The sequence below is a fragment of the Oncorhynchus kisutch genome, linkage group LG14, assembly GCF_002021735.2.
Source record: "Oncorhynchus kisutch isolate 150728-3 linkage group LG14, Okis_V2, whole genome shotgun sequence".
In the NCBI taxonomy this organism is placed as follows: domain Eukaryota; kingdom Metazoa; phylum Chordata; class Actinopteri; order Salmoniformes; family Salmonidae; genus Oncorhynchus; species Oncorhynchus kisutch.
Genome location: NC_034187.2, coordinates 74,376,371 through 74,403,151, shown reverse-complemented (window position 1 = coordinate 74,403,151; position 26,781 = coordinate 74,376,371). Strand labels below are relative to the sequence as shown.

Genomic DNA, 26,781 nt, shown 5'->3' with positions numbered 1-26,781 from the left:
CCCTCTGCCTGCCGTGAGACACAACCATGGGGTGTAATGTGTCACAACACACACACACACAACCATGCACACACACAGGCACAAACACAGACACACACCAATAATACAGGAATATGAATGTGTCAACCATTACATGCCTGGTCGCCTCGGATACGGCCATCCTGGTAATCAAATCTGGGCGATTGGGAGCGACATGTTTGATCAGAATGAGTTAAAGCAGAAATGAGAGACTGATTTCTTGCCCTGTTGACCATGACGACATTAGGACTGGAGGAGACGAGAGAAGGAAAGGAGAGGAGGAGGAGAGGAGGGAAGCTAAGGAGAAGACATACTGATAAAGGGTAAACGTGTAGAGCACAGTATAGAACCATAGAGGAGAAAAGAAGCAAACAGAACTAAGGATGACAGTTAAGGAACTAGTAATGACAGTTAAGGAACTAGGAATGACAGTTAAGGAACTAGGAATGACAGTTAAGGAACTAGGAATGACAGTTAAGGAACTAGGAATGACAGTTAAGGGAAAGGGGTATACCTATTCAGTTGTACAACTGAATGCATTCAACTGAAATGTGTCTTCTGCATTTAACCCCTCTGAATCAGAGAGGTGCGAGGGGCTGCCATAACCCACATCACTGTCACGACTCCCACCGAAGGTGGCTCCTCTTCCTGTTCGGGCGGCGCTCGGCGTTCGTCGTCACCGGTCTACTAGCTGCCACCGATCCCCTTTTCCTTTTCTGTTAGTTTTGTCTTGTTGGTTCACCTGTTTCTAGGTTTTGGTTAGGGCTATTTAAGCCGGTTATGCCCGCCTGCTTTTGTGCGGGCTTGTTTCTCTGTTCATTTTTGTGGTTGTGCGAGTTTCTTGTTGTCTCTGGTCTGTTTGGGTCCTGTTTTTGGGCCGGTCATTTGTATGCGCCTGGTGTTTTGGCGTGACCGTTTTCTGTTCCGGAATAAACACTTTGTCCTTTACCCTCTGCACTCTACGCCTGACTCCACACCCACTACTCCTAGAAGTCTCTCTATGCCTGACTCCACACCCACTACTCCTAGAAGTCTCTCTATGCCTGACTCCACACCCACTACTCCTAGAAGTCTCTCTATGCCTGACTCCACACCCACTACTCCTAGAAGTCTCTCTATGCCTGACTCCACACCCACTACTCCTAGAAGTCTCTCTATGCCTGACTCCACACCCACTACTCCTAGAAGTCTCTCTATGCCTGACTCCACACCCACTACTCCTAGAAGTCTCTCTATGCCTGAGAAGTGCGTAATAATCACGTCTTCGGCGCACGGGAACAGTGGGTTAACTGGGGTTAACTGCCTTGCTCTGAGGCAGAACGACAGATTTTTACCTTGTCTGCTCGGGGATTCAATCCAGCAACCTTTCGGTTACTGGCCCAACACTCTAACGAATAGGAACTAGGGGTGACAGTTAGGGAACTAGGGGTGACAGTTAGGGAACTAGGGGTGACAGTTAGGGAACTAGGGGTGACAGTTAGGGAACTAGGGGTGACAGTTAGGGAAAAGAGGAAAGCAGAGAAAGAAGGGGAAAGGCAGAGGAGAGGAACGGAGGAGGAGTAGAGAGGAGCGGAGTAGATGAGGATTTCGAGAGGACAGGGGATATGAGCGAGAAAACATGAGAGAAGAAGAGAGGAGGAGAAGAAGAAGAGAGGAACGGAGGCTCCAGAAGTCAGTTGGGTGGAGCGGAGCGTTGTCAGGCTAATCCGTTGTGACAGCGTCGCTACGCTCAGACCGTCTCTGCGGTTACGTTAATATCCCCGCCAGACATGGCTGATTAGAGCCGCACAGAGACGACAGTGTGTGTGTGTGTGTGTGTGTGGGGTTAAAGTCACGCTGAGCCAATACGGACAGGTGTGTGTGTGTGTGTGTGTGTGTGAATGAGGAGAATGTGGACCAACCTCAGCCAGGCAGGGTGTGTGTGTGAGCAGAGTGTCCACCAAGTCCCTTTAGGCTCACAGCAGCTCAGACACAGACATTAACTGAACTAACAGCAAAACAGACTGCATAGAGTCACAGATTTACAACATACAGTGGGGCATAAAAGTATTTAGTCAGCCACCAATTGTGCAAGTTCTCCCACTTAAAAAGATGAGGCCTGTAATTTTCATCATAGGTACACTTCAACTATGACAGACAAAATGAGAAAAAAAATCCAGAAAAATCACATTGTAGGATTTTTAATGAATTTATTTGCAAATTATGGTGGAAAATAAGTATTTGATCACCTTCGAACAAGCAAAATTTCTGGCTCTCACAGACCTGTAACTTCTTATTTAAGAGGCTCCTCTGTCCTCCACTCGTTACCTGAATTAATGGCACCTGTTTGAACTTGTTATCAGTATAAAAGACACCTGTCCACAACCTCAAACAGTCACACTCCAAACTCCACTATGGCCAAGACCAAAGAGCTGTCAAAGGACACCAGAAACAAAATTGTAGACCTGCACCAGGCTGGGAAGACTGAATCTGCAATAGGTAAGCAGCTTGGTTTGAAGAAATCATCTGTGGGAGAAACTATTAGGAAATGGAAGACATACAAGACCACTGATAATCTCCCTCGATCTGGGGCTCCACGCAAGATCTCACCCCGTGGGGTCAAAATGATCACAAGAACGGTGAGCAAAAATCCCAGAACCACACGGGGGGACCTAGTGAATGACCTGCAGAGAGCTGGAACCAAAATAACAAAGCCTACCATCAGTAACACACTACGCCGCCAGGGACTCAAATCCTGCAGTGCCAGACGTGTCCCCCTGTTTAAGCCAGTACATGTCCAGGCCCATCTGAAGTTTGCTAGAGAGCATTTGGATGATCCAGAAGAAGATTGGGAGAATGTCATATGGTCAGATGAAACCAAAATATAACTTTTTGGTAAAAACTCAACTCGTCGTGGACAAAGAATGCTGAGTTGCATCCAAAGAACACCATACCTACTGTGAAGCATGGGGGTGGAAACATCAGGCTTTGGGGCTGTTTTTCTGCAAAGGGACCAGGACGACTGATCCATGTAAAGGAAAGAATGAATGGGGCCATGTATCGTGAGATTTTGAGTGAAAACCTCCTTCCATCAGCAAGGGCATTGAAGATGAAACGTGGCTGGGTCTTTCAGCATGACAATGATCCCAAACACACCGCCTGGGCAACGAAGGAGTGGCTTCGTAAGAAGCATTTCAAGGTCCTGGTGTGGCCTAGCCAGTCTCCAGATCTCAACCCCGTAGAAAATCTTTGGAGGGAGTTGAAAGTCCGTGTTGCCCAGCAACAGCCCCAAAACATCACTGCTCTAGAGGAGATCTGCATGGAGGCCTCTCATCTTTTTAAGTGGGAGAACTTGTACAATTGGTGGCTGACTAAATACTTTTTTGCCCCAGTGTATAGCCTCTCACTGCTGGTGATGAAGTGTGTTTGTGCAGCAGAGAGTAACATGCTTGCCTAAAAGTTAAAAAAGTATAATGAACAGATAGCCACGGGAAGTAGGGGTGCTGCAGCAACCCCTGAGAAATTAGAATAAAACATATATTTTCTCTACTAGTCCTGTATTTGCTAACTGTTCGAACTGAATTTGGTAAAAGGGCTTTTATGTACTCTGCGCCATCGGCTTGGAACGACTTACAAAATACTTTTAAACTGGAAGAACTTGTCCCGATTGGTGTTTTTTAAATCATTGATGAAGGATTTTGAGGCGGATTCCTTGACTTTCCAATGTTTTTAATTCGCTGTTTTATGATTGTTTTGTACTCCTGTGAATTAAATGTTTTTTTTTACTAGATTACCTGTAGTTGTTCATGTTAACTGTCTGGAATTGTGTAATGACTTTGTGCTTCCTATCTTGGCCAGGACGCTCTTGAAAAAGATTTCAAATCAGCACTTCCTGGTTAAATAAAGGTTAAATAAATATCTGCAGCGAGGGAAGTACTGCGCTGGGCCTTTACAGCTATGAATCAACAACATTTTAGATGCAATCACATAATTCATCTTCCCCTAGATTGTTTTCTCTCCTTACTCATCCAGGTAAATTCATGGAGAACATGCCTTCATTTTCAATAACTTCAAGAGGAAACTCATCTTCAGGCTGTTATCTTCTATAATGAGTACGAGAGCAAATTCTCTCACACACAGAGAGAGAGCGAGATTGAGAGAGGGATTGAGAGAGAGGGAAGATGGAGTGAGAGATACTCTCTTGCTTCTCTCTCACTCCATCTTCCCCCCTCTCAATGTCTCTCACCGGAGTGAGAGAGAAAAACAAGAGAGTGAGTATAGCAGGGAGAGAGTGAGAGGAGGGGAGAGAAACCTCCAGACAGCCCTAGCCTCCACCAGACTCTCCAGTCGACGAGCATCATCGCACAGAGACAAAGTATTGCCATGGGAACTGGCTCCTTCACAGAACAGGCACTGGCTGTCATTCATTCCCTGCCTGTCTTCCCTCCATCCTGTCCTTCGCTCACCTCTCTCCATCCTCTCGTCTGTCTCCATCACTTCCATCTCCCTCCCTCTTACATTCACCATCTATTCCCTCCACCCCCTGTCCCTACATTCACCATCTATTCCCTCCATCCCCTGTCCCTACATTCACCATCTATTCCCTCCACCCCCTGTCCCTACATTCACCATCTATTCCCTCCACCCCCTGTCCCTACATTCACCATCTATTCCCTCCATCCCTTGTCCCTACATTCACCATCTATTCCCTCCATCCCCTGTCCCTACATTCACCATCTATTCCCTCCATCCCCTGTCCCTACATTCACCATCTATTCCCTCCACCCCCTGTCCCTACATTCACCATCTATTCCCTCCATCCTGTCCCTACATTCACCATCTATTCCCTCCACCCCCTGTCCCTACATTCACCATCTATTCCCTCAATCCTGTCCCTACATTCACCATCTATTCCCTCCATCCCCTGTCCCTACATTCACCATCTATTCCCTCCATCCTGTCCCTACATTCACCATCTATTCCCTCCATCCCCTGTCCCTACATTCACCATCTATTCCCTCCATCCCCTGTCCCTACATTCACCATCTATTCCCTCCATCCCCTGTCCCTACATTCACCATCTATTCCCTCCATCCTGTCCCTACATTCACCATCTATTCCCTCCATCCTCTGTCCCTACATTCACCATCTATTCCTTCTATCCCTACATTCACCATCTACTCCCTCCATCTACCATCTATTCCCTCCATCCACAATCTATTCCCTCCATCCACCATCTATTCCCTCCATCCACAATCTATTCCCTCCATCCACAATCTATTCCCTCCATCCACCATCTATTCCCTCCATCCACAATCTATTCCCTCCATCCACCATCTATTCCCTCCATCCACCATCTATTCCCTCCGTCCACCATCTACTCCCTCCATCTACCATCTATTCCCTCCATCCACAATCTATTCCCTCCATCCACCATCTATTCCCTCCATCCACAATCTATTCCCTCCATCCACCATCTATTCCCTCCATCCACAATCTATTCCCTCCATCCACCATCTATTCCCTCCATCCACCATCTATTCCCTCCGTCCACCATCTATTCCCTCCATCCACCATCTATTCCCTCCATCCACCATCTATTCCCTCCGTCCACCATCTATTCCCTCCATCCACCATCTATTCCCTCCGTCCACCATCTATTCCCTCCATCCACCATCTATTCCCTCCATCCACCATCTATTCCCTCCATCCACCATCTATTCCCTCCGTCCCTACATTCCCCCTCCTCACTCCTTACCATGTTTCTCTCCTTACATTTCCCCTCTGTCCATGTGTCTCTCATACAGTAGCCCTCTCTCATCAATTTAGACATTCCCTTCCTTCCTCCGTTACTCACCCACTCCCTCCCTCCCCCACTCCCTCCCTTCGGTTCACATCTCCTATTGCTCTAACAGCAGAAGGTGCTTTTCCCATAAAGTAGTCCAACCACATTCTCCACCAATCCTGTAAGAGACTGCTTCCGTTATTAGAAGACACAGATAAACTACAACCACACTGTCCTCTGTGCCCTAGGCCTGTAAACACACTGTTTGTATGCTAGCTAGCACACAGGGAGAACATGAAGGTTAAAGTAAGGCAGGAGGAGACACGCTTCTAATTGGTTCTACTGTTGAAGCTTTTAAAAGGCTCAGTGCAGTCATTGTTATCTCAATATCAAATCAATTAAGTACCTTACTGTTGTTCTTTTTTTCACAAACAAATTGTACAAAAAAATAGCTTTTTAGCAAACAGCAATTTCTCAAGCAACAATTTTGCTAAGACTGCCTGTGAGTGGTCTGAGTGAGGGGCCTAATTGGATGTGTGACCTAAAAACAAGCTATTATTGGCAGAGAGGTTTGAAACTTTGTTATTGGTCTATTAACTTATACCGCATGGTGATGTCACCAGGCAGGCCAAAACTCTTGTAAACTTTTCAAACAGCTCTTACACTAAAATTACATTATCTTAATTTTCACAATATTATTCCAAACTCAGTGTGGAAATATATATAAAAATGTTTTATGACTGCACTGGGCCTTTAACTGGTTCTACTGTTGAAGCTTTTAACTGGTTCTACTGTCCTGTTCCAAGCTTTTAACTGGATCTACTGTCCTGTTCCAAGCTTTTAACTGGATCTACTGTCCTGTCCCAAGCTTTTATTTATCTAGGCAAGTCCGTTAAGAACAAATTCTTATTTACAATGTTGGCCTACCAAAAAGGCAAAAGCTCTCCTTCGGGGACTGAGGCTGAGATTAAAAATATACGACAGAACACACATCACAACAAGAGAGACACCACAACACTACATAAAGAAAGACCTAAGACAACAACATAGCATGGCAGCAACACATGACAACACAGCATGGTAGTGCCACAAAACATGGTATAAACATTGGGCACAGACAACACCACAAAGGGCAAGAAGGTAGAGACAACAATAAATCACGCGAAGCAGCCACAACTCTCAGTAAGAGTGTCCATGATTGAATCTTTGAATGAAGAGATGGATATAAAACTGTCCAGTTTGAGTGTTTTATGCAGCTTGTTCCAGTCGCTAGCTGCAGCGAACTGAAAAGAGGAGCGACCCAGGGATGTGTGTGCTTTGGGGACCTTTAACAGAATGTGACTGGCAGAACGGGTGTTGTATGTGGAGGATGAGGGCTGCAGTAGGTAGCTCAGATAAGGGGGAGTGAGGCCTAAGAGGGTTTCATAAATAAGCCTCAACCAGTGGGTCGCAAGTATACACATATGACACGTTTACAGAGGAGTATAGAGTGCAGTGATGTGTCCTATAAGGAGCATTGAGGGCAAAACTGATGGCCGAATGGTAAAGAACATCTATCATCTTTTAACTGGTTCTACTGTTCTGTTCCAAACATTTACCTGATTCTACTGTTCTGTTCCAAACATTTACCTGGTTCTAATGTTCAAGCTTTTACCTGGTTCTACTGTTCTGTTCCAAGCTTTTACCTGGTTCTTCCTGCTCTACCTGTGTGTGGTTTGAAGAGTTGGGCTTTTATGATGATGATGCACTGTGGTCCCTAATAACTGCTCAGCGCTACCTGTGGAGATAATTTACCCTTTAGCATCATCATCATCATCCTCCTCCTATCACAAGGTTGAGGGGTGAGGCATCTAAACCACCAGTAAAAAGAGACCTTAGGAACGGCAAGAGGACTGGGGTTTTAGGAGCTTTGCGCTGGGGTCTTTTTGTTGAAGTGTCATCATTTCAAGGAGAGAGCACACACAGAACACACAGTGGCAGACTTACCATTAGGCAGACGAGGCAATTGCCTCAGGCCTCACATCATCAAGGGGCCTCAAGAGCTGGGCATATATAATTTAAATATAATTTCACAGTTTGAGGACCCCCCATGCTCCACTCTACCCCGACAGAGTTCGTGCTTTGTTTCCCTTGATATGATTGAAAACGTGACTTTCATTGAAATTAAGCTGCAGCAATGAGGCGTGTTCAGAGCAGAGAAAATAAAATACAAAAATAACCTAAATTAATGCATTTCTTTCATAAAAAGACAGGTACTGTACTGCTGATAATACTGCCATTTTCGTCAAGGCCCATGTCATACTATTTTTAGCCAGACAGCATCAGTTACACGGGCTACATATAGTAAAACAGAGGGGCGTTGTTTCGCTCGCTCGGATGCTTTCTCTCCTGTAAAATGGTTTCGGATGCTGGAATTATTTATTTTGGGATGAACCCACAAAGGTAACCTACTTTTTGAAGTTATTTGTTTGACAATCAGATGAAAACATGAATGGTTGTGTTCATGGCACATTAAGAAGGTAATACATTTTTACATTCTTGTCACGACTTCCGCCGAAGTTGGTCCCTCTCCTTGTTCGGGCGGCGTTCGGCGGTCACCGGCTTTCTAGTCACCACGGATCCATGTTTCATTTTGTCTTCATTATACACACCTGGTTTCCATTCCATAATCAATGTTCCTTATTTAACCCTCTGGCTTCCCTTTCTGTTTTGTGAGTGATTGTCATTGTCATGTGGGTTCGTTCTTTGTGCTCTGGATATTTGTATTTTTCCTTCTTCGAACATTGCTTACATTTGGAGTAAATTCAGATTATTACTCATACCTGTGTCCTGCGCCTGACTCTGTTTATCCATTCACCTAATCGCTGACAATTCTAGTAATTTCACTCTCTTACTCAGGGATTCAAACCAGCAACCTTTCGGTTACTGGCCCAACGTTCTTACTGGAACTGCTGGCTACCTGCCACTGTATTACATTTTTACAGTTAAATTACATATTTATTATAAAAACATTTATAGTACTGGCCTCTGCCTGGGGTCTCCAAATCACTAAATACACCAGTGCACGCACACGCATACACACAGGCAGGCAGACAGACAAACACTAAACTAGCATTAAATGACCAGCAAAGGAATGAGGAAAGAGAGAACAGATAAAGAGACGAAGGTAGGGGGGCATCTCATTAGAGCTGCTCTCCTAACAGAGTATTTTTAAATGACAGCGCAACCAAACACGGATTACACACGAGGATAATCCGTCTGTGCTGTGCCAATGCTCCTCTCTCGGCAATCTTCTGGGAAACGCAAGGGTGCGGAGAAGCGCCATTCATCTACCGCTGAGAGCGAGTGCGGGATAGGCACGCAGATGAGAAGACACACTAAATATAGAAGAAGATGCAAGGGAGAGGATGAAAAGAGAGAGGGAACGAGAGAGAGAGAGCGCGTAGGAAAGTGTCAAATCGCTCAGAGGGAGGCATGATCCCTGAAGAAATAAAATGTACCTAAACGGGTGTAGGCTATATAATGAATACGATTTTGCACTTAAGAGGAAAAACCTTCTTTGACATTCATGAATTGCCTGCAAACAGTGTCATCCAATTCATTTCAATGTGTAGCCTAGCCTACTTTCCATGAATTGGACCAGAAGTATTGTGTAACACCAAGTCCTATGAATTTTTAGAAACGTTTCATTTGTGATTTAAAAACCTTAAAAAGGCCCATTGCAATCAAACGTTATTTAGCTGTATTTTATATATATTTCCACACTATGAGGTTGGAATAATAGTGTGACATTCTGAAAATTATGATAATGCCATTTTAGTGTAAGAGCTGTTTGAAAAGCCAGGTGCCATCACCTGGCGGTAAATTAGTTAATAGACAAATAAGAGAGTTCCAAACCTCAGCCAAAAACAGCGAGTTTTCTGTTTTCCCCTCCTTACTCAGACCACTGCCAGACAGTCCTAGCAAAATTCTTGCTTGAGATATTGCTATTTGCTAAGAAGCAAATTTTATTTCTGGTTGACCATTTTGATTGAAAATCATCACATTAATTGTTGCTCAGAAACCATTTGATATTGAGATAAAAACGGCTGCATTTGGCCTTTAAGAAAACGCCAACGGTAAATTGCACGAGTTTGCACGACACATGGAGTGCGCCTGTGGGTTTGCCTTTTTGCTCCTGCACGCTCACCGCACGTGGCGAACTGCTTGGTGCGCATTATAACGATGGCAGTTTAGCAAACTGGAAATTATACATGACAGGTCGCTTACGCACGGAATCACTCTCTCCACGCTCACTCCATCTCTCCAGCTGCGCTTGACAAAATTTACTCTGTCACGAATATCTGGGCTTTAGCCTCTGCTTGGAATAAACACCGCACATAGTATCTGGCACAGGCATCACAATCAACATAACACAGGAGACAAGACTCGTTTTAGGCAACAGGTTTTTGGCAGAACGTAAGTACAGACTATTGGAGAGAATTGGTGGGTTGTTAACCGTTGTGACCCGAACTTGTGCTGTGCCCATCAAACGAGCCCGTGTTTAAGGGATCCATCCGGTTACTTCCCCCGCCGTCAAAAGTTAACGCTGCACAGTTGAGCCTACACACGTCTCATAAAACATCTCACAAGATTTATGTTTTGTATTTGAGGCCCGAGAGATGTTGCCACTATAACATAACACATTATGAGAATACTTGGTTTCATCTAGGGACATAACACCCGTGAACTCTGACCTACATTTCCATATCTCAATTCATAAACATATTTCATTTGTTTTTAGAGTAGACAAACAAAAGGTAGCCTACCGTTTGGAATCACCCGTAAGAGAAGTCTCTCGACAAGTCAGGACGCATGCGTAAGCGATGTGCTCATGTTTTTTTTACACGGTCACCGACACACAAACCCGAACTTTCTGTGGTAAGTGTCTTCACCCTGAGCGCCTGTCTGTCAATCCCGTCCTCTGCGTGATCACCACGGTTGACGAGCCACAAACAGCCGTTAAGGTCATGCTGCTCCGGTAACGGGAAAGCCCGAATCCTCCCTCTGACAACTGTACGGTACTGTATCTCTCCGGCAGCCCGACGCGTGATAACAGTGTGTGAGGAGTTCTCTCCTCCTGCTCCCTCCCTCTGTGTGCGAGAGGAAGTCTGCCTTTCCATTTCCCTCTGCTTATTGAACAGTCGCAGAAGGCTGATTTAACATACAAGGAGGGAAGATTATGAGTGTATGTGAAGAGGATGCCACAGAGCTACCATAAGAGCATGCTACAGCAAATGCTTTATGTCCATTTGTAGGGAAATTGAGATTGTGTGTGTTGTCTGGGTTCAGTTAGTCATGGACAAAAGTGTTTTTATGGTAAGGGGTTCAACGTGTGTGTATGTGAGTGTGTGGCCTGGTGTGTCCAGGGTGTCTGGGATTCATGTTAGACAGCGGTCAACACTGTAAATTCATTTTTCACAAGGGCTATCCAGACTGCTCCATAATTCAGAGCAGTCTGTCTGTCGGGGGGCAGTCACACCATCATACTGCTGTTTGTGAGAACAAAATGGTCTGTGACAGAACATTATGGTCAGTTATGTTGCCATGACAGAAAGTCTGCTCTGACCAACCAGCAGCCACTTCTGGGGTGTATGCCCGAATCAGAGGAACTAATCTGAATTTGTCCAATAATAAATTGTTTTCCGTTGCAAAATAACCACCCTGGGTCAAATTGTGTGCGTACCTTCACCAAATCCTAACAAATAAAACAAAGCTGACTTAAGTTAGGGCCAGCTTCATACTTTAATTGACTGTAGTAGAATCGTTAGGCATGTCTGCTCTTTGGATCACACTCTGGGTGTTGACCAACTTCAGATGTCAACCAGTCCAGTGAAGACAGAGCATCTATGCAACAGTAAACAGATACATTTTTCAGAAACAATCTTCTGGGAAGAAACTCCAAGGGTTATAATACAAAGCAGGATCAATGAGTTAGCCAGCTAACTTTCACAAACAACCAGAAATAACTATAGATTGTCTGGTTCATTATAACAAAGCTAAACTTGGATGTGTGTTTGTGGTTGAGTCAATTCTTTGACAATTCCAATTTCAAGCTTATCTTTCAAAAAATACAAATGTATTTGGGAAACACTGGCTTAGAAGACAAAGACAGGGAGTCAACAAATGTCTCTCAACTGATGTATCAAATAAATAAATATCTTGAAATGCAAAATGTGTTTATCAAATTTAAATGCAACCAGTTAATCCGTCGGTCTGAAAAGTGATAATCAAACTGAAAATATGGTATTAATACGTCATAAACACATCAAATCACACCACCTCTAAAAAAAACAACAAAAGAAAACAAAACATTCTTACAAAACACACTTGGTCAACAAATCAATCAGTGCAACAACAACAAATATATATAAAGTCAACTTTAAGAGAACTTCAACCATTAGTGATGGAACGCATTGCTGTTAGTTATGTCCTTCATTTCAGAGTGAATTAAAACAGGTTTCCCGACCCAGGCTGCTGGGCTGCATTATAAAAGTAGTTTATCAACACCGTCAGGTGAAATTGACTCAATGATTTTCCTCTTGGCGACGTACTGCAAGAGCTGGAACCGTCTAAGAAACATTGGCCACAGGATCCATAACTTAAGAAACGGCAACACTCAAAGGCTTATTCCCTATAGTTCACTACTGTTGCTCAGGGTTCTAGTCAAAAGTAGTGCACTAAATAAGGACAAGGGTGCCATTTGGTACGCAACCTAAGAAACATTGGCCACAATAAAAGGATTCATAACTTTGTAAACAGCAACACTCGAGATGATATCAGTGCATCCCAATTGTAAATACACTAACATCAATTCAATTAACCCCTCAACAAAAAAAAGCAGGCAGGCACTTCTAATTCACTGAAGTAAATCGAAATAAAAAGGTGATTTAAGTAGCGTAAGACAAGAACCTGTCAAGAAATTATATAAAAAGAGCACTAAGGCAACAGGAGTGCCTGAAAAATAATGTGCCAGTGTTGTGCCCAATTCTGCCCACAATAATTTGATGCATTAGTTTCTTAAATCAGAGGAAGATGGGGATGGAAACTTGAATTAATAATAGAAAAAGTCTAAATCAACACACTACTTTAAAAGGCTAATTTGTTGTTACAAATCTATGTACAGAAGCCCAGCAAAAAGCTTTACACCCAAACAAACTGACATTCAAAAACTTTCAACATAGTCAAACATAAAATATAAATATGCAGATGAGCTTAAAAGTATTTTCTTTTTGGGGGTTATCAAAACCAACCCCCACCCCCCCCAAAAAATAACATAAATGTAAAAAAGGCGTTGCTCTGTGCTGTAAACAAGCTGAAGCTCCAAAATCACTCCCTCTCTTCCCTGCGTTAGTGTTTGAGATGGGTTGAAAGCGGTCCAAACGCCAGGACCATGGTCCTAGCCAAGCCAAACACGGTCACAGTGACCAGGTGCAAGTGTCGAGCCGCCGTGGTCGGGTCGTAGAGATGTCGTAGAGAGAAAGCATCCTGAAAGTGATTATTTTTAAAGTCTATTGCTGCTAGCTCTCTAAAGGCCAGGATGTCACCGTGTGCTCCAGTCTGCATGGAGACGTCGCCCCCTTGTGGTGGTGAGGAATAACAAGCATTCAGTCAACTATCAGCTAGGATTCTAGAGCTTTTTCCCCAATGGGAGAATATTCATTGCATTTATTTTATTCCTTGCGTCCTTTCCGCGCCTCCTTCTCAAAACCCATTGGGTTACCTTGTCCTCAAATTGCATTGGAAAATAAGACCTGAGGGGCAGGACCTTGGTCCATCTCCTCCAATTTGATTGAGAAGGAGGCAAGGAGATAGGATGCGAGGAATCACAAGACAAATTGAGACTGTCCACATAGTCTGACAACTAGAGGAAAGAGAATAGAGTATGTTCCTCAAGATGGACATATTCTGCCATCATCCCTGACAATACAGACAAACTAGAGATAATTCACTAATTGAGCATTCGAATCAGCACTTTGAACACTTGCTCCACAATCACTAATTACTTAGAAATGACTGAAGAATGGAGGGAGAACAATTGAGATGAATTGTAAGAACAATGAAGATATGGAGAAAGACTTGATAGAAATGGCAGATGAGATACAGGAGGGAGGGGGAAGATGAATAGAAAGATTAGCAGAACAAAAAGAGACAGAAATCAGGAGGGTCTGAGTGTGTGTGTGTGTTCGTTCACCTGGTACAGCAGGAGGGTCAGTGGGCTGTGGACTACAGCAGAGTCTGGACTCCGCAGTCCACAAAGTTCTGGAAACGGGGCATCACATCACATAATGAGCAGTCTGAAACAACCACAGTGAACCTTAACACAGGAACTACTACAGCAAACACACCCTTGGCAGAAAATCAGTCATCCTTAGCCAACACATGAATTACTGCACTGGCAGGCAGATGGTTGATATTATATCCGCTTAAAGCACTCACACCAACATGACAATATAGGCTTTTCCCAACATTGCCACCTAGTAGTCATTACTCGATTAGATGACAGAATACACATCAGGGATGGGCAACTGGTTGCCTGGAAACTTCACGTTGAATTGAATTATACGTCGGGCTGAAATGAGCATTTGAGTCAGGGCATTTTTCACAACTTCTACAAGTCAGAATGTTGAATAAAACTTTACCGGTTGTCCGTGTGGTTTGTCCATTTGGCAGTAGGAATGTGAGACAATATAGGCACAGGAAAGTATAATTATTACATCAACGTTTCAAAGCACTGGTAGTGCAGATTTTGATCAGCTGAAGCATGCGCAGAACCATGTAAACACGGACACGAGCTCTGCAAGTATGCATGAGTCTCGTGCATGTATTTAAAAAAAACTTGTGCACTTGCTTCAGTTGATAAATCTGAACGCACTACCAGCGCTTTGAAAAGTTGATATAATTAGACTTTCCTATGGATATACAGTGCATTCATAAACTATTCAGACCCCTTCCCCTTTTCCACATTTTGTTACGTTACAGCCTTATTCTAAAATGGATTAAATACATGTTTCCCCCTCACCAATCTACACACAATAACCCATAATGACAAAGCGAAAACAGGTTTAGAATGTTTGAAAAATAAAAAACAGATACCTTATTCACATAAGTATTCAGACTCTTTGCTTTGAGACTCGAAATGGAGCTCAGGTGCATCCTGTTTCCATTGATCATCCTTGAGATGTTTCTACAACTTGAGTCCACCAGTGGTAAATTCAATTGATTGAACATGATTTGGAAAGGCACATACCTGTCTATAGAAGGTTCCACAGCTGACAGTGCATGTCAGAGTAAAAACCATGCCATGAGATCGAAGGAATTGTGCGTTGAGCTCCGAGACAGGATTGTGTCGAGGCACAGACCTGGGAAAGGATACCAAAACATTTCTGCAGCAATGAAGATCCCTAAGAACAGTGGACTGGCCTCTATCATTCTTAAATGGATGAAGTTTGGAACCACCTAGATTCTTCCTAAAGCTGACCGCCCAGCCAAACTGAGCAATCGGGGGAGAAAGGCCTTGGTTAGGGAGGTGACCCCGATGGTCACTCTGACAGAACTCCAGAGTTGCACTGTGGAGATGGAAGAACCTTCCAGAAGGACAACCATCTCTGCAGCACTCCACCAATCAGGCCTTTATGGTAGAGAGGCCAGACGGAAGCCACTCCTTAGTAAAAGGCACGACAGCCCATTTGGTTCTCTGATCTGAAGTAACCAAGATGGAACTTTCTGGCCTGAATGCCAAGTGTCAATTCTGGAGGAAACCTGGCACCATCCCTACGTTGAAGCATGGTGGTGGCATCATCATGCTGTGGGGATGTTTTCAGTGGTAGGGACTGGGAGACTAGTCAGGATCGAGGCAAAGATGAACGGAGAAAAGTACAGAGATCCTTGATGAAAACCTTCTCCAGAGTGCTCAGGACATCAGAACTGGGGCGAAGGTTACAACGATCCTAAGCACACAGCCATGACAATGCAGGAGTGGCTTCGGGACAAGTCTCTGAATGTCCTTGACTGGTCCAGCCTCAGCCTGGATTTGAAACCAATCGAACATCTCTGGAGATCCCTGAAAATAGCTGTACAGTGACGCTCCCCATCCAACCTGACAGAGCTTGAGAGGATCTGCAGAGAAGAATGGGAGAAAGTCCCCAAATACAGGTGTGCCAAGCTTGTAGTGTCATGCCCAAGAAGACTCGAGGCTGTAATCACTGCCAAAGGTGCTTCAACAAAGTACTGAGTAAAGGCTCTGAATACTTTTGTAAATGTTATATTTCAGTTTTTGAAATGTAATACATTTGCAAGAATTTCTAAACACATGTTTTTGCTTTGCCATTATGGGGCATTGTGTGTAGATTGAGAAAAAAAAAGAATTGAATCTATTTTAGAATAAGGCTGTTACGTAACAAAATGTGGAAAAGGTCAAGGGGTCTGAATACTTTCTGAATGCATTGTATTCTCACATTCCTACTGCCAAATGGACCAACCGCAGACAATCGGTAAAGTACATAAAAAATATAATTTTATTCAACATTCTGGCTTGTAGAAGTCGTGATACGAAACGGAAATTTCTGCCCAACGTAAAATTCAATGCCAGGTTTCCAGGCAAGGCAACTGATGGTCCGTGCTGAACACTGTCGGGGTCTTAACTTACTGTTGAGAGTTAAAATAGTGGTGTAATTATTTTGGGGGGCGATTGTGCGCCAGCTGTTGTTCTCTTGATTTGTAAATTATCCCATGTCAGCTAACATTTTTTAGAAGTTAGTCTAAACAGCTGTCGAATTACTGAATGGGGGACCCCACCACAATTTGTTTGTCACTCTCATTCAGATATCATATTAAAAACGGCAAACATAGGTCTCCTGAGTGGCGCAGCAGTCTAAGGCGCTGCATCACAGTGTTGCGGCGTCACTACAGCTTGGGGTTCGATCCCAGGCTGTGACACAACTGGCCGTGACTCGGAGTCCCATAGGGCGGCACACAATTGGTCCAGCGTCACCCTGGTTAGGGGAGGGTTTGGCCAGTGGGGCTCTACTTGGCTCATCAAACTCTAGCAACTCCTTGTGGTGGGCCGGGCACCTGCGGGCTGACTTCGGTCATCAGTTGAAAAGTGTTTCAAAAATGTTTTATAATTCCATTTATTTTTTAATTATGCTAACATTTCTCTCCACCCATGTCAAAATGTGTAGAATTGCAGTAAATGAACAGTAAAAAGCCCCTCCAACAACACACAAAAGGCTAGGGCCGGGTCTGACATTTACTTTTTTAGCAACTTTTTAAAACTTGTTATAAAGCTGAAGTCACTTGTGTCAACAAACAAACAAAAAAGGTCCATTAACACCATATGCCAAAAGGGTGAACTTGAAAATGAGTGAAGTACATAGGAGGGATCTGAAATCATTTTCTGTGCTTGCCCATAGACCACGTGTCAAACTCGTTTCACAGAGGGTGTCCACAGGTTTTCCACTCCTCCCTTTTACTTAATTGATGAATTAAGGTCACTGATTAGTAAGGAACTCCCTTCACCTGGTCATCTTGGGCTTAATTGAAAGGAAAAGCTAACACTAGGCCCTCCATGGAATGAGTTTGACACCCCTGCCATAGACAATGTTATCACCCCTTTACGGCCATCCAAAATAATGTACAAAAAAACTAAATAAATAAAAAGGACTGCTACATTTAGCTGGCATGTTCCAGGAGGGACGAGAGGAATCATGACATTGATCAAATATATTTAGAGGAGCCAAATATTTTTGAATAGCCTATTCCACTCTGGCTTTCCGTGGTACCAGCGAGATGTGTAGTAGCCCATCTGGCTTTCCATGGTACCAGCGAGATGTGTAGTAGCCCATCTGGCTTTCCGTGGTCCCAACGAGATGTGTAGTAGCCCATCTGGCTTTCCGTGGTACCAGCGAGATGTGTAGTAGCCCATCTGGCTTTCCGTGGTACCAGCGAGATGTGTAGTAGCCCATCTGGCTTTCCGTGGTCCTAACGAGATGTGTCGTAGCCCATCTGGCTTTCCGTGGTCCCAACGAGATGTGTAGTAGCCCATCTGGCTTTCCATGGTCCCAACGAGATGTGTAGTAGCCCATCTGGCTTTCCGTGGTCCCAACGAGATGTGTAGTAGCCCATCTGGCTTTCCGTGGTCCTAACGAGATGTGTCGTAGCCCATCTGGCTTTCCGTGGTACCAGCGAGATGTGTAGTAGCCCATCTGGCTTTCCGTGGTTCCAACGAGATGTGTAGTAGCCCATCTGGCTTTCCGTGGTACCAGCGAGATGTGTAGTAGCCTAGGCCTATCTGGCTCTCTGTGTGTCTGTGTGCTCCAAAGCATGCAGATGGAGAAAGTGACAGTCAATGAGCCTTGCTGCAGTGCAACTCTGCGGTCCTCAGAACTGGATAAGTATAAACTCATTCACATTTCCCCCCTTCATCCTCCTCTCTTATTTAGGCCTAGGCTGCTATATGCGTTGTAGGTAGGTTGCACACTGCTAGGATAACATGTAAATAGGCCTAAGCCAACTACGCATCTCTTTCATAAGCTTTCCTCAGCTGTAGTCATAGTTCTCTTTTCACTCATTAGATTTTTCCATCTTGGTATTTTTTCTCAATTTCATTTGTCATTCAAATATATTTGTCATTCTAAATAAATCTGTGAATGAGAATAGCATATTACGGTGGAAATTACAAGACTATGTTATAATGCTGTTATTGCATCAAATGGTTGTTTTATGCAACAGAATAAGGGGTTGTTAGAACACTCATCTGTGTGTGTTCTACTGAGGATGGGCCTCTAGAATATTTACAATGTCTTTGGGTAAAACCACATTCCAGAGCATGAGTTAATGTTTCTGTTCTTATAGGGTACCAGGGAGAGATGACCCCAGACCCAGACCCTGGTCTCTACACAATGAGATACTGTCTGCTGTGAATTATAAGTATCTTTCACACAAATCTTAACCTTGTGACACATTCCAAACATCTGTTGTTTGTCATATAGACTGAAGGAGGATGTACTTTGCTATAAAATGCTGTGGCTCAAACCAGGGGTGATTACTGACCAGCTCCATTACGGCACTAATTAAATAATGAAGTTTCATTATTTTGAGGAAATATAAAAGTCTCTCCTTTTGATTACAATAATTCCACCACAATAGACTCCGATGTTCATAATTATTCCCATTTAAAAGCTGCAATTTTATTAGAATAGTTTGGAAAAAACTTGTCGTAACTTTATTTCGTCTTAAAGTTTTTATGATATTTCAATTAGTAGGACAAGGCTTTTGGTTGTTTGGCTCACTATGATAAGGACAGATTTTTTTTCTGCCAGATGCATGCATCATTACTGTCTAACGCTTTGCTCAACTGTAAGGTTTGTTCAAATTTCTCATTCGATTTTTATATCTTGCTATTGTTTCTTCTCTCTCGCTCTCATTTTTACCTTAGGCCTCCCATGTGGGGTTATTCAAAAGCAACTTAAAACTTTGAGACATCTAACGGAGTTCAATGTTTGATCATGAAATCTAGCATGCATTAAACTAAAAGTGGCTTAAAACCCTTTAGAACCAATAGTGGTGGTCAACAGCCTTTCTTTAAATTGCTATAGCGGCCGCGAATGGCCTTGTTTTTCTAACAATAATATCTGTCTATCGCAAAATTAACTTGCTAACAAACTGTTGTCATATTCGCATGGCTGTTGTCATCAACCAGAAACAGGGTATGCTGTCATTTGACTTTAGAAAAAATATACAAAAATAAATGTATTTACCAAATGATGGTGCCGAAGCAACGATGACTATTCACTGTGGAAGAGGCTGTATCCATGTTGGTTTGTAATAAGGATTTCGGACACGTACTTGCACTTTGAAAGCGATGATGTCGAGGTGAGTGAAACAAGTCAACAGCAGATATACGTTTGGTGTTGTTGATGTTTGATGCTGTAAAACTTGGGGAGTAGCAAATCCTGTCATGATCACTTGGTTGGTACAGCAAGTACAGGCGAGCACATAAGCGTGGAGCAGGAGCTCCAATGGTTGCTCTCTGACTCATGGAAATAGTTGCAGTGTTTAGCTGTATATAGATATAGATTCTCTCAAATGTTGTGCACAAATTTGTTTACATCCCTGTTAGTGAGCATTTTTACTTTGCCAAGATAATCCATCCACCTGACAGGTGTCGCATATCAAGAAGCTGATTAAACAGGATGATAGTTACAGGTGCACCTTGTGCTGGGGACAATAAAAGGCCACTCTAAAATGTGCAGTTTTGTCACAATGACACAGATGTCTCAAGCTTTGAAGGAGCGTGCAATTGGCATGCTGACTGCAGGAATGTCCACCAGACCTGTTGCCAAATAATTTCATCTTAATTTCTCTACCGCGGATCACGTGTAACCACACCATCCCAGGACCTCCACATCCAGCTTCTTCACCTACGGGATCATCTGAGACCAGCCAACCGGACAGCTGATGAAACTGTGGGTTTGCACTGTCAGAAACAGTCTCAGGGAAGCTCATCCAAGTGCTCCTCATCCTCACCAGGATCTTGACCTGACTGCAGTTCAGTGTCATAACCGACTTCAGTGGGCAAATGCTCACCTTCGATGGCCACTGGCCTGCTAGAGAAGTGTGCTCTTCATGGATGAATCCCGGTTTCAACCGTTCCGGCCAGATGGCAGACAACGTGTATGGCGTTGTGTGGGTGAGAGTTTTGCTGAGGTTGTGAACAGAGTGCCCCATGGTGGCGGTGGGGTTATAGTATGGGCAGGCATAAGCTACGGACAACAGACACAATTGCAGACATCGTGATGAGATCCTAAGATCCATTGTTGTGCCATTTATCCCTCGCCATCACCTCATGTTTCAGCATGATAATGCATGAGTGTTAATCTGTTGTTTTTTTATAGTGAGGGTCTTTACACAATGAACGACAAAATGAGTTATTCTTACTGACATGAATGTGGTGTCATTAAAGAATAGGTTGTGCTCTTTAAAAAAACAGGTTAATTGTTATTTGTTCTTTGTTTTTGCACAAGGTATGTTTGTTTGAAATTCTGAGTATTCTACAGCAGCGGCCTAAAATTCTATTGGGATCTAAAGGGTTAATAGGCCAAGTCAGATTCATATCAAATGGACAGAAAATAGACCATTTGGGCTTCTATAACGATAAGACATCGGAGTGTCCCCTATAAAAACAGACTTTGGCTATTGGCCCTTATCATTCGAGAGAGAAAAATATAGATTTAGCTAGATCTATCTACATTGTTCTCTTGCTTTGTGTAAATATAAAATATTTATTGAAATGGGCTATAGCAAATGGGAATATGGCCAATTTACTGCCCTGCTGTGTGCTGCCACTGCCAATTCTGATTGGAGTAATTGTTTCATATTGTGATTTTTTTAACTTGCCCATTCAGTCAGACAACTTAAATCTATATTCTGGTTGTCCAACATTTTTTTATTATATTTTTTTTTTTATACTTGCCCCGGAACGCTGACGAGCCCTGGCATGTATGGGTATGGAACTCATGATGAGTTTAGATTTTTTGTGGCCCCACCCCCATCAAAGTTGCCCATCCCTGATAAAGATAGATGGTAAAAACATCACATCTACATAGCTTTTCCAATCAGTTAAAATAAAATATTGGGGATGCATCTTAGCAGTTTGCAAAACGTAGTCATTCAGAGGAAGTGTCACCTGGTTGATGAGCCGTGTCCTCTGCTCTCCAGTCCAGTGTGGTGAGGCGTACTGGGAGAGGAGAGCAGGAGTCAAAAGGTCAATACATACATGTCTAAAATGCATCCTTTTCCTTAATAAGTTATATGGGGAGAGGAACGAGTGTGTTTATCATGCTATGGTACAGTATTAAAGCAGATGTATGTGTGTGGTCTCTAGCATGTCACGCATGTATATTAGTTTGGATTAGTGTTGATGAGGAATGTGTCATGTTGTAGTGCATGTTTTCATACCAATCGCCACTAAGAGAACATGTATTGTTCTCCAGGGAACAATACATTTATTCAATGAATACGTTATCCCCCGCAAAAAAAGGTTATCTGCCTGCATGAGTGTGTTTGTTTGTTTACCTGGTACGTGTAATTGGTTTGCGAGTAGCGCATGGGGATCTGTGGAATCATGACTCCTGGAAAGCCGTTGTACGAGTAAGGCTGAGAAGAGAGGAAGGAGAAAACCGCAGTGTCAAAGGTAGATGTACGCAAAGTTCTATCTGCAACGTGCCACAATGTTTGCCTGCTGAACATGGTCCTGGTGTGCTGGGCGGGCAGGTTGGGGTTGGTGCACTTTTGGGACCACTATTAGTCCTAAAGTGTGAACTGATTCAAGCCCATCTTGCAACACAGTGCTTGCGTCCCAAATGGCGCCCTGGTCAAAAGTAGTGCACTTCACATGGAATAGGGTGACATTTAAGACACACTCAGTGGCTTTGGGGTAATGACAGGGCCTTACCTGGAAGTAGGGATTGCCGCCATTGAGTACAGGTGAAGGCTGAGCCATGCCCCCGCCCATAGGAGAGCAGCAGGTGCAGTAGATGTACTGGGAGGGGGTTATCCAGGGGGCCTGATCAACCAGGTGAGACGGCATGGAACCTGGGCGGGTAAACAAATGAACAAACCTTCGTCCTCATTCTAGGCTGACTATAATTAAAGACATGCCAGGTCTCACAATGCCTAGATGGGTGTTTGACATTTCAACTAACCACTAATAATTTGATATAGCAATTTGACGGCCGACTGCAGTCGATCTGGCATGCAACCATTGGTTGATGCAATGCAATGTCTGCAATGTGGTCGACGTAAATCACGTTTAGCCACAACCCAGACTTCTGTTGTGGCAATGGATTTACCAAAGGCAAGGAGCCAAAGACATAAGAAAATGTTGAGACTACAACATATCAATGGACCAAATGCACACAAGCAACACACTCACGTGAGCTCCTTTCCTTCATGATTGCTGGACCCAGCTTGAGTTTCCTCCCTTTAAAACTGATCTGTTGCTACAGAGTAAACATGGTGAAGACGAAACACATTAGCTTGTGAGTAGAGTGAAGGCAAAGTTTGAAAGACTTGAATGTGACCATGTTAAATAAATTACCCTTACTTCAATGATGGTTTGGATGTCAACGTCTTCATTGAAGTAAACAAATCCATAACTACACAAAGTCAAAGAGTGACATTGTTCCATAAGACAATGTTTACGGGGATGCACTTTTCTTGAATAAAGGTGGAGCCTACTAATTTGGGACTTACCCTTTGCAGATACCTCCACGGTAAGTGATGATTTTCACTTCCTTCACGGCACCAAATCTCGCAAAGAAGTCACGGATTTCGTTCTCATCCACCTGGAAAGGACAATATGAGCACGTTAGATAATGACGATGTATCCCAATCCATTTGGAAATTATTTGAGCTACTCACCTTCATGTCGATTCCTCCAACAAAAAGTGTGTTTGGAGTCATTTTACCTTCAGGTAAAATATAACCATTTGACAGCTTCAAACTTGCGGAAGTCTGACATCCGTTGCTCTGTTTCTGGATATCCTGGAAGAAATTAAAGTAGCTAGACATTGGTCATACCAGTTGCCTTTCACTTTTCTACAAAGTCCAATCACAACATGCTCAAGTGGGCAGAAAGATTGTAGCCATCTCAGAGTAAGCCTCATCATCAGATGGAGAATCTATTGATCCAGCTAGCTAGCTCAGTCACAGGTGAAAGGAATTAGTTATACCATGTGCTCAACCATTCTATCCAGGATTAGAACGTCAAGAAGGCAAGGGGAACTCTCAGAGGGCAATCCACTTCTATTTCAGCCATCAGGGTATTGTCATTGTCCAACCTTTCCCGGCTAGTTAGTTCCTAACTAACTTACCTATAGAAAAACTTGATTAGCTAAAGTTAACTATACAAAAATTGTATTATTCATATGTGACAAAACTAGCTAGCTAGTTAGCCAGCCAGGTAATGAACGATTGCCTATCTTGGATGGCCGGGCCCTAGCTTGCTAGCGTAACAAAGACACAGAGGAGCAACTAACTTTAGCTAGCTAGGTACGTTATGTTATTAACTAGAAACGTGGTCGTTTATTGGAGGGAAAATGATTAACTAGTTAACTAAACGACCTAGCTATAATGTTATGAACTGAATTTATCAAGCATGAGAACAGACGATACACTACTTTAATGTTAAGTATATTTAACTTGCTAGCTAACCTAGAAATTAGATATATAGCTTGTTGACTTTAGCTAACTCACTCCTGAGAAATTGGACAGTGATTTTTTTCCTCTTATTCCTTACTTAAAAAGTATACATATGTTTGGGTCATTCTCAAAACAAGGATGTAGCTAGCTACTCACCATTTCTAAAACCGTTAAAACAGAATAAATTAAACACACTGCCGCGCAAACTTTCCCAGCTTGAAGTGCACGAAAAAACGTTGAACCGATCGTCAAAAGCGATGCGCCACGCGCAAGCTTACATTTGCTGAACCTAATTGGGATGTTCCAAAAAGTACATTGGTTGCTTTTGTGTGTTTTTATTCTGTTGTTTTTTACGCGTAATTTCGTTACACGAGTAAAACTTTGTCGGGAAAAAAAGGTTAACACTATTTTGGGGTGTATTCTTTAAATAATGACATCTGATATCAAGCGTCTAGATTTCATCTCCCTCCGCAAATAAAATGTAGCAGATCTCGAACCCTCAACCCACTATCCCGAAGTCCAACGCGCTGTCGACTGTGCCACGAAAGTATCCTCCAGAAACAGAGTCTATATCCGCGCTTATAAACCCAGAGTCGTTACGCTACTCCCGCCTTTCAAATAGCGCATCAATTCTAGTCTGAGACTCAACGTTTTATAGGAACGCGCTCACCGGTCAAGCACACGCACAGTCCGATCACTTCTGACACCAGTGTAATGAAACAGCAGGGAGCAGGTCTTGAACCCTCGACGTTCTAGCCCGACGTCCAGCGGGCTATCGACTGTGCTGCAAAATCATGCTCAAGCGGCAGAGTCGATATCCGCGCTTATAAACCCAGGGTTGTAACAAAAGGTTTCACAAAGAGCAAGAATGTAGCTAACGTTAGCTGTTTCAAGTGTGTGAAAGTATAGGATTGTTCACAAATGGCGCCTGTGTTGACATTCAGCAGCAGCTCCATTGCAACAAATAACTAATTAACCACAATGTGGCATTAAGTACAGTAATCCATTCCTTTGATGACATTTAGCTCATCAGAGTCAGGTCCTGATCAATCGAGCTACCACATGATTTTGCTGAGGGAGAGTAAAATCAAAGATTTTTACAACTAACCAAAGATAGACCATAACCTGACTTTTCCAATGAGCAAATTAATCATACTGGGCAGAACAAATAATGAGATGGGCAAAGCCAAGCACGCGCTATTGAGATCCTATTTGCGCATTCCAGCAATTATTTGGACATTCCCGAAAGGAAACGCCTACTATGTCAAATGCGCGGGTGCAATAACTCAATTCGCCCTTGTACTCCTAAACGCATTTTTTTTTTGTAACTTTGGCAAAGGGTAAAGTCCACAAAATTAAGTTCACTCTGTTTGTTACAGATTGTAGTTTTGGAAATAGAAAAATGTATGGACATCAAATGTTTAATCGGTGAGAAAATTGGCAGAATCTATTTTACTCCATCATCTCCCACTACCGGTCACTAGGCTCCCGCTCATCACCATATGTGGTAGTGAGTGGAAACGCCAAACAGATGCTTCACATTTACACATCCGGTGAAATATTTGTTTTTTACTCGTTAGCAGCTGCCAAGGCAACAGCCTGGGGTCCAGCAAAATTAAGGCCGTTTATACAATTTTAAAAACATTACAGTAGATTCACATATTTAAATATCTGTCTCATTGTTCTATCTATGGTGACATGCTGGACAGGCGTGACTCTAGTCTAGACAGGGTTAGGGTGCCCCCTTGTGTCTGCATTTCATACGGTTGAGTTCCTATCAGAGCTTCCAACAAATGGCCACTAGAGTTCACTATAGAATCACCGTGCTTCTACACCTGCATTGCTTGCTGTTTGGGGTTTTAGGCTGGATTTCTGTACAGCACTTTGAGATATCAGCTGATGTACGAAGGGCTATATAAATAAATTTGATTTGATTTGATTTGTTGAATGTGTCCTGTTAGTTGTGTGCGTGTGTGTGTGTGTGTGTGTGTGTGTGTGTATGTGTGTGTGTGTGTGTATGTGTGTGTGTGTGTGTGTGTGTGTGTGTGTGTGTGTGTGTGTGTGTGTGTGTGTGTGTGTGTGTGTGTGTGTGTGTGTGTGTGTGTGTGTGTGTGTGTGTGTGTGGAAGGGGGGGGGGGGGTCCAATCACAAACTACTCTAATTTATGTAAAACATTTTTGATGATTCATGTTGTATTTATTTAGAATTCACTGCACATAACTTAACTGCATCTAAGTAGCATCACTAGCAAACCCCTTGTTTTACTGCCAGTCGTTAAGTTCATAGAGAACCAAGATAGTATGTGTTCTATGTACATATTCTCCATCAGTCAATTTCTCTGGGTGAAATAAAAAAGTAAAGAACTGTTCATCATTTCCATGCACTTCACAAGCCCCCTTTGTTCCATGTTGGGAATGACGTGGAAACAACGTTGATTCATCCAGTGTGTGCCCAGTGGGATGGATGTCCTCCAAATGTCAAACAGGCCATACTGATAGTTCCCCTGAGAGCTCCCTCTCTCAATGACACACCAGGGACTGGTTGGAGTATATAGATTGGAGTAAACACACACACACACACACACACACACACACACACACACACACACACACACACCAGCCCATTGCCTTTTAAGCATAAGTGCCAAAAAGGAGTGAGGGAGTGAAATCCCTTGGGAAAATGATCACACACTTTGTGTCTTTGTGTACCCATGTAGACTAATGACATATTTGCCAACATGCTCTAATTAGCATTCC

At 43.3% G+C, this 26,781-nt stretch overlaps 2 protein-coding genes across 3 annotated transcripts in view; both read right to left on the bottom strand.

Annotated features, from left to right (window-relative positions):
• Positions 1-10,917, bottom strand: part of LOC109904384 (raftlin) — a 50,061-nt gene extending 39,144 nt beyond the window's left edge. Inside the window, exon 1 of the mRNA XM_031788954.1 lies at positions 10,591-10,917. The gene's annotated coding sequence lies outside the window, so the exon portion shown is untranslated. The remainder of the gene's footprint in view (positions 1-10,590) is intronic.
• A 625-nt stretch (positions 10,918-11,542) lies between these two features.
• On the bottom strand, positions 11,543-25,094 carry LOC109903352 (deleted in azoospermia-like). Of its 2 annotated transcripts, none has more exons than XR_004202901.1 (10): positions 24,182-25,091; positions 23,246-23,368; positions 23,078-23,169; positions 22,929-22,980; positions 22,758-22,824; positions 22,278-22,417; positions 21,899-21,979; positions 21,510-21,560; positions 14,016-14,118; positions 11,543-13,401 (listed from the first exon to the last, which is right to left on the bottom strand). XR_004202901.1 is itself a non-coding variant. In XM_020499992.2 (10 exons), exons 1-9 carry the CDS (start codon positions 24,182-24,184, stop codon positions 14,048-14,050), a joined length of 645 nt encoding a protein of 214 aa, XP_020355581.1. In that variant the 5' UTR covers positions 24,185-25,094; the 3' UTR covers positions 11,543-13,401; positions 14,016-14,047. The 2 variants fall into 2 exon arrangements, 1 of the variants encoding a protein (XP_020355581.1); XM_020499992.2 differs by having other exon boundaries at positions 14,016-14,083; positions 24,182-25,094.
• Between the last annotated feature and the right edge of the window lie 1,687 nt (positions 25,095-26,781).

Coding starts and splice junctions, on each gene's coding strand:
- LOC109903352 (XM_020499992.2), bottom strand. Junction 23,170..23,245: donor TTGGAGGAATCGACATGAAG/GTGAGTAGCTCA, acceptor TGTCCTTTCCAG/GTGGATGAGAACGAAATCCG. Junction 21,561..21,898: donor AAACCAATTACACGTACCAG/GTAAACAAACAA, acceptor CTCCTCTCCCAG/TACGCCTCACCACACTGGAC.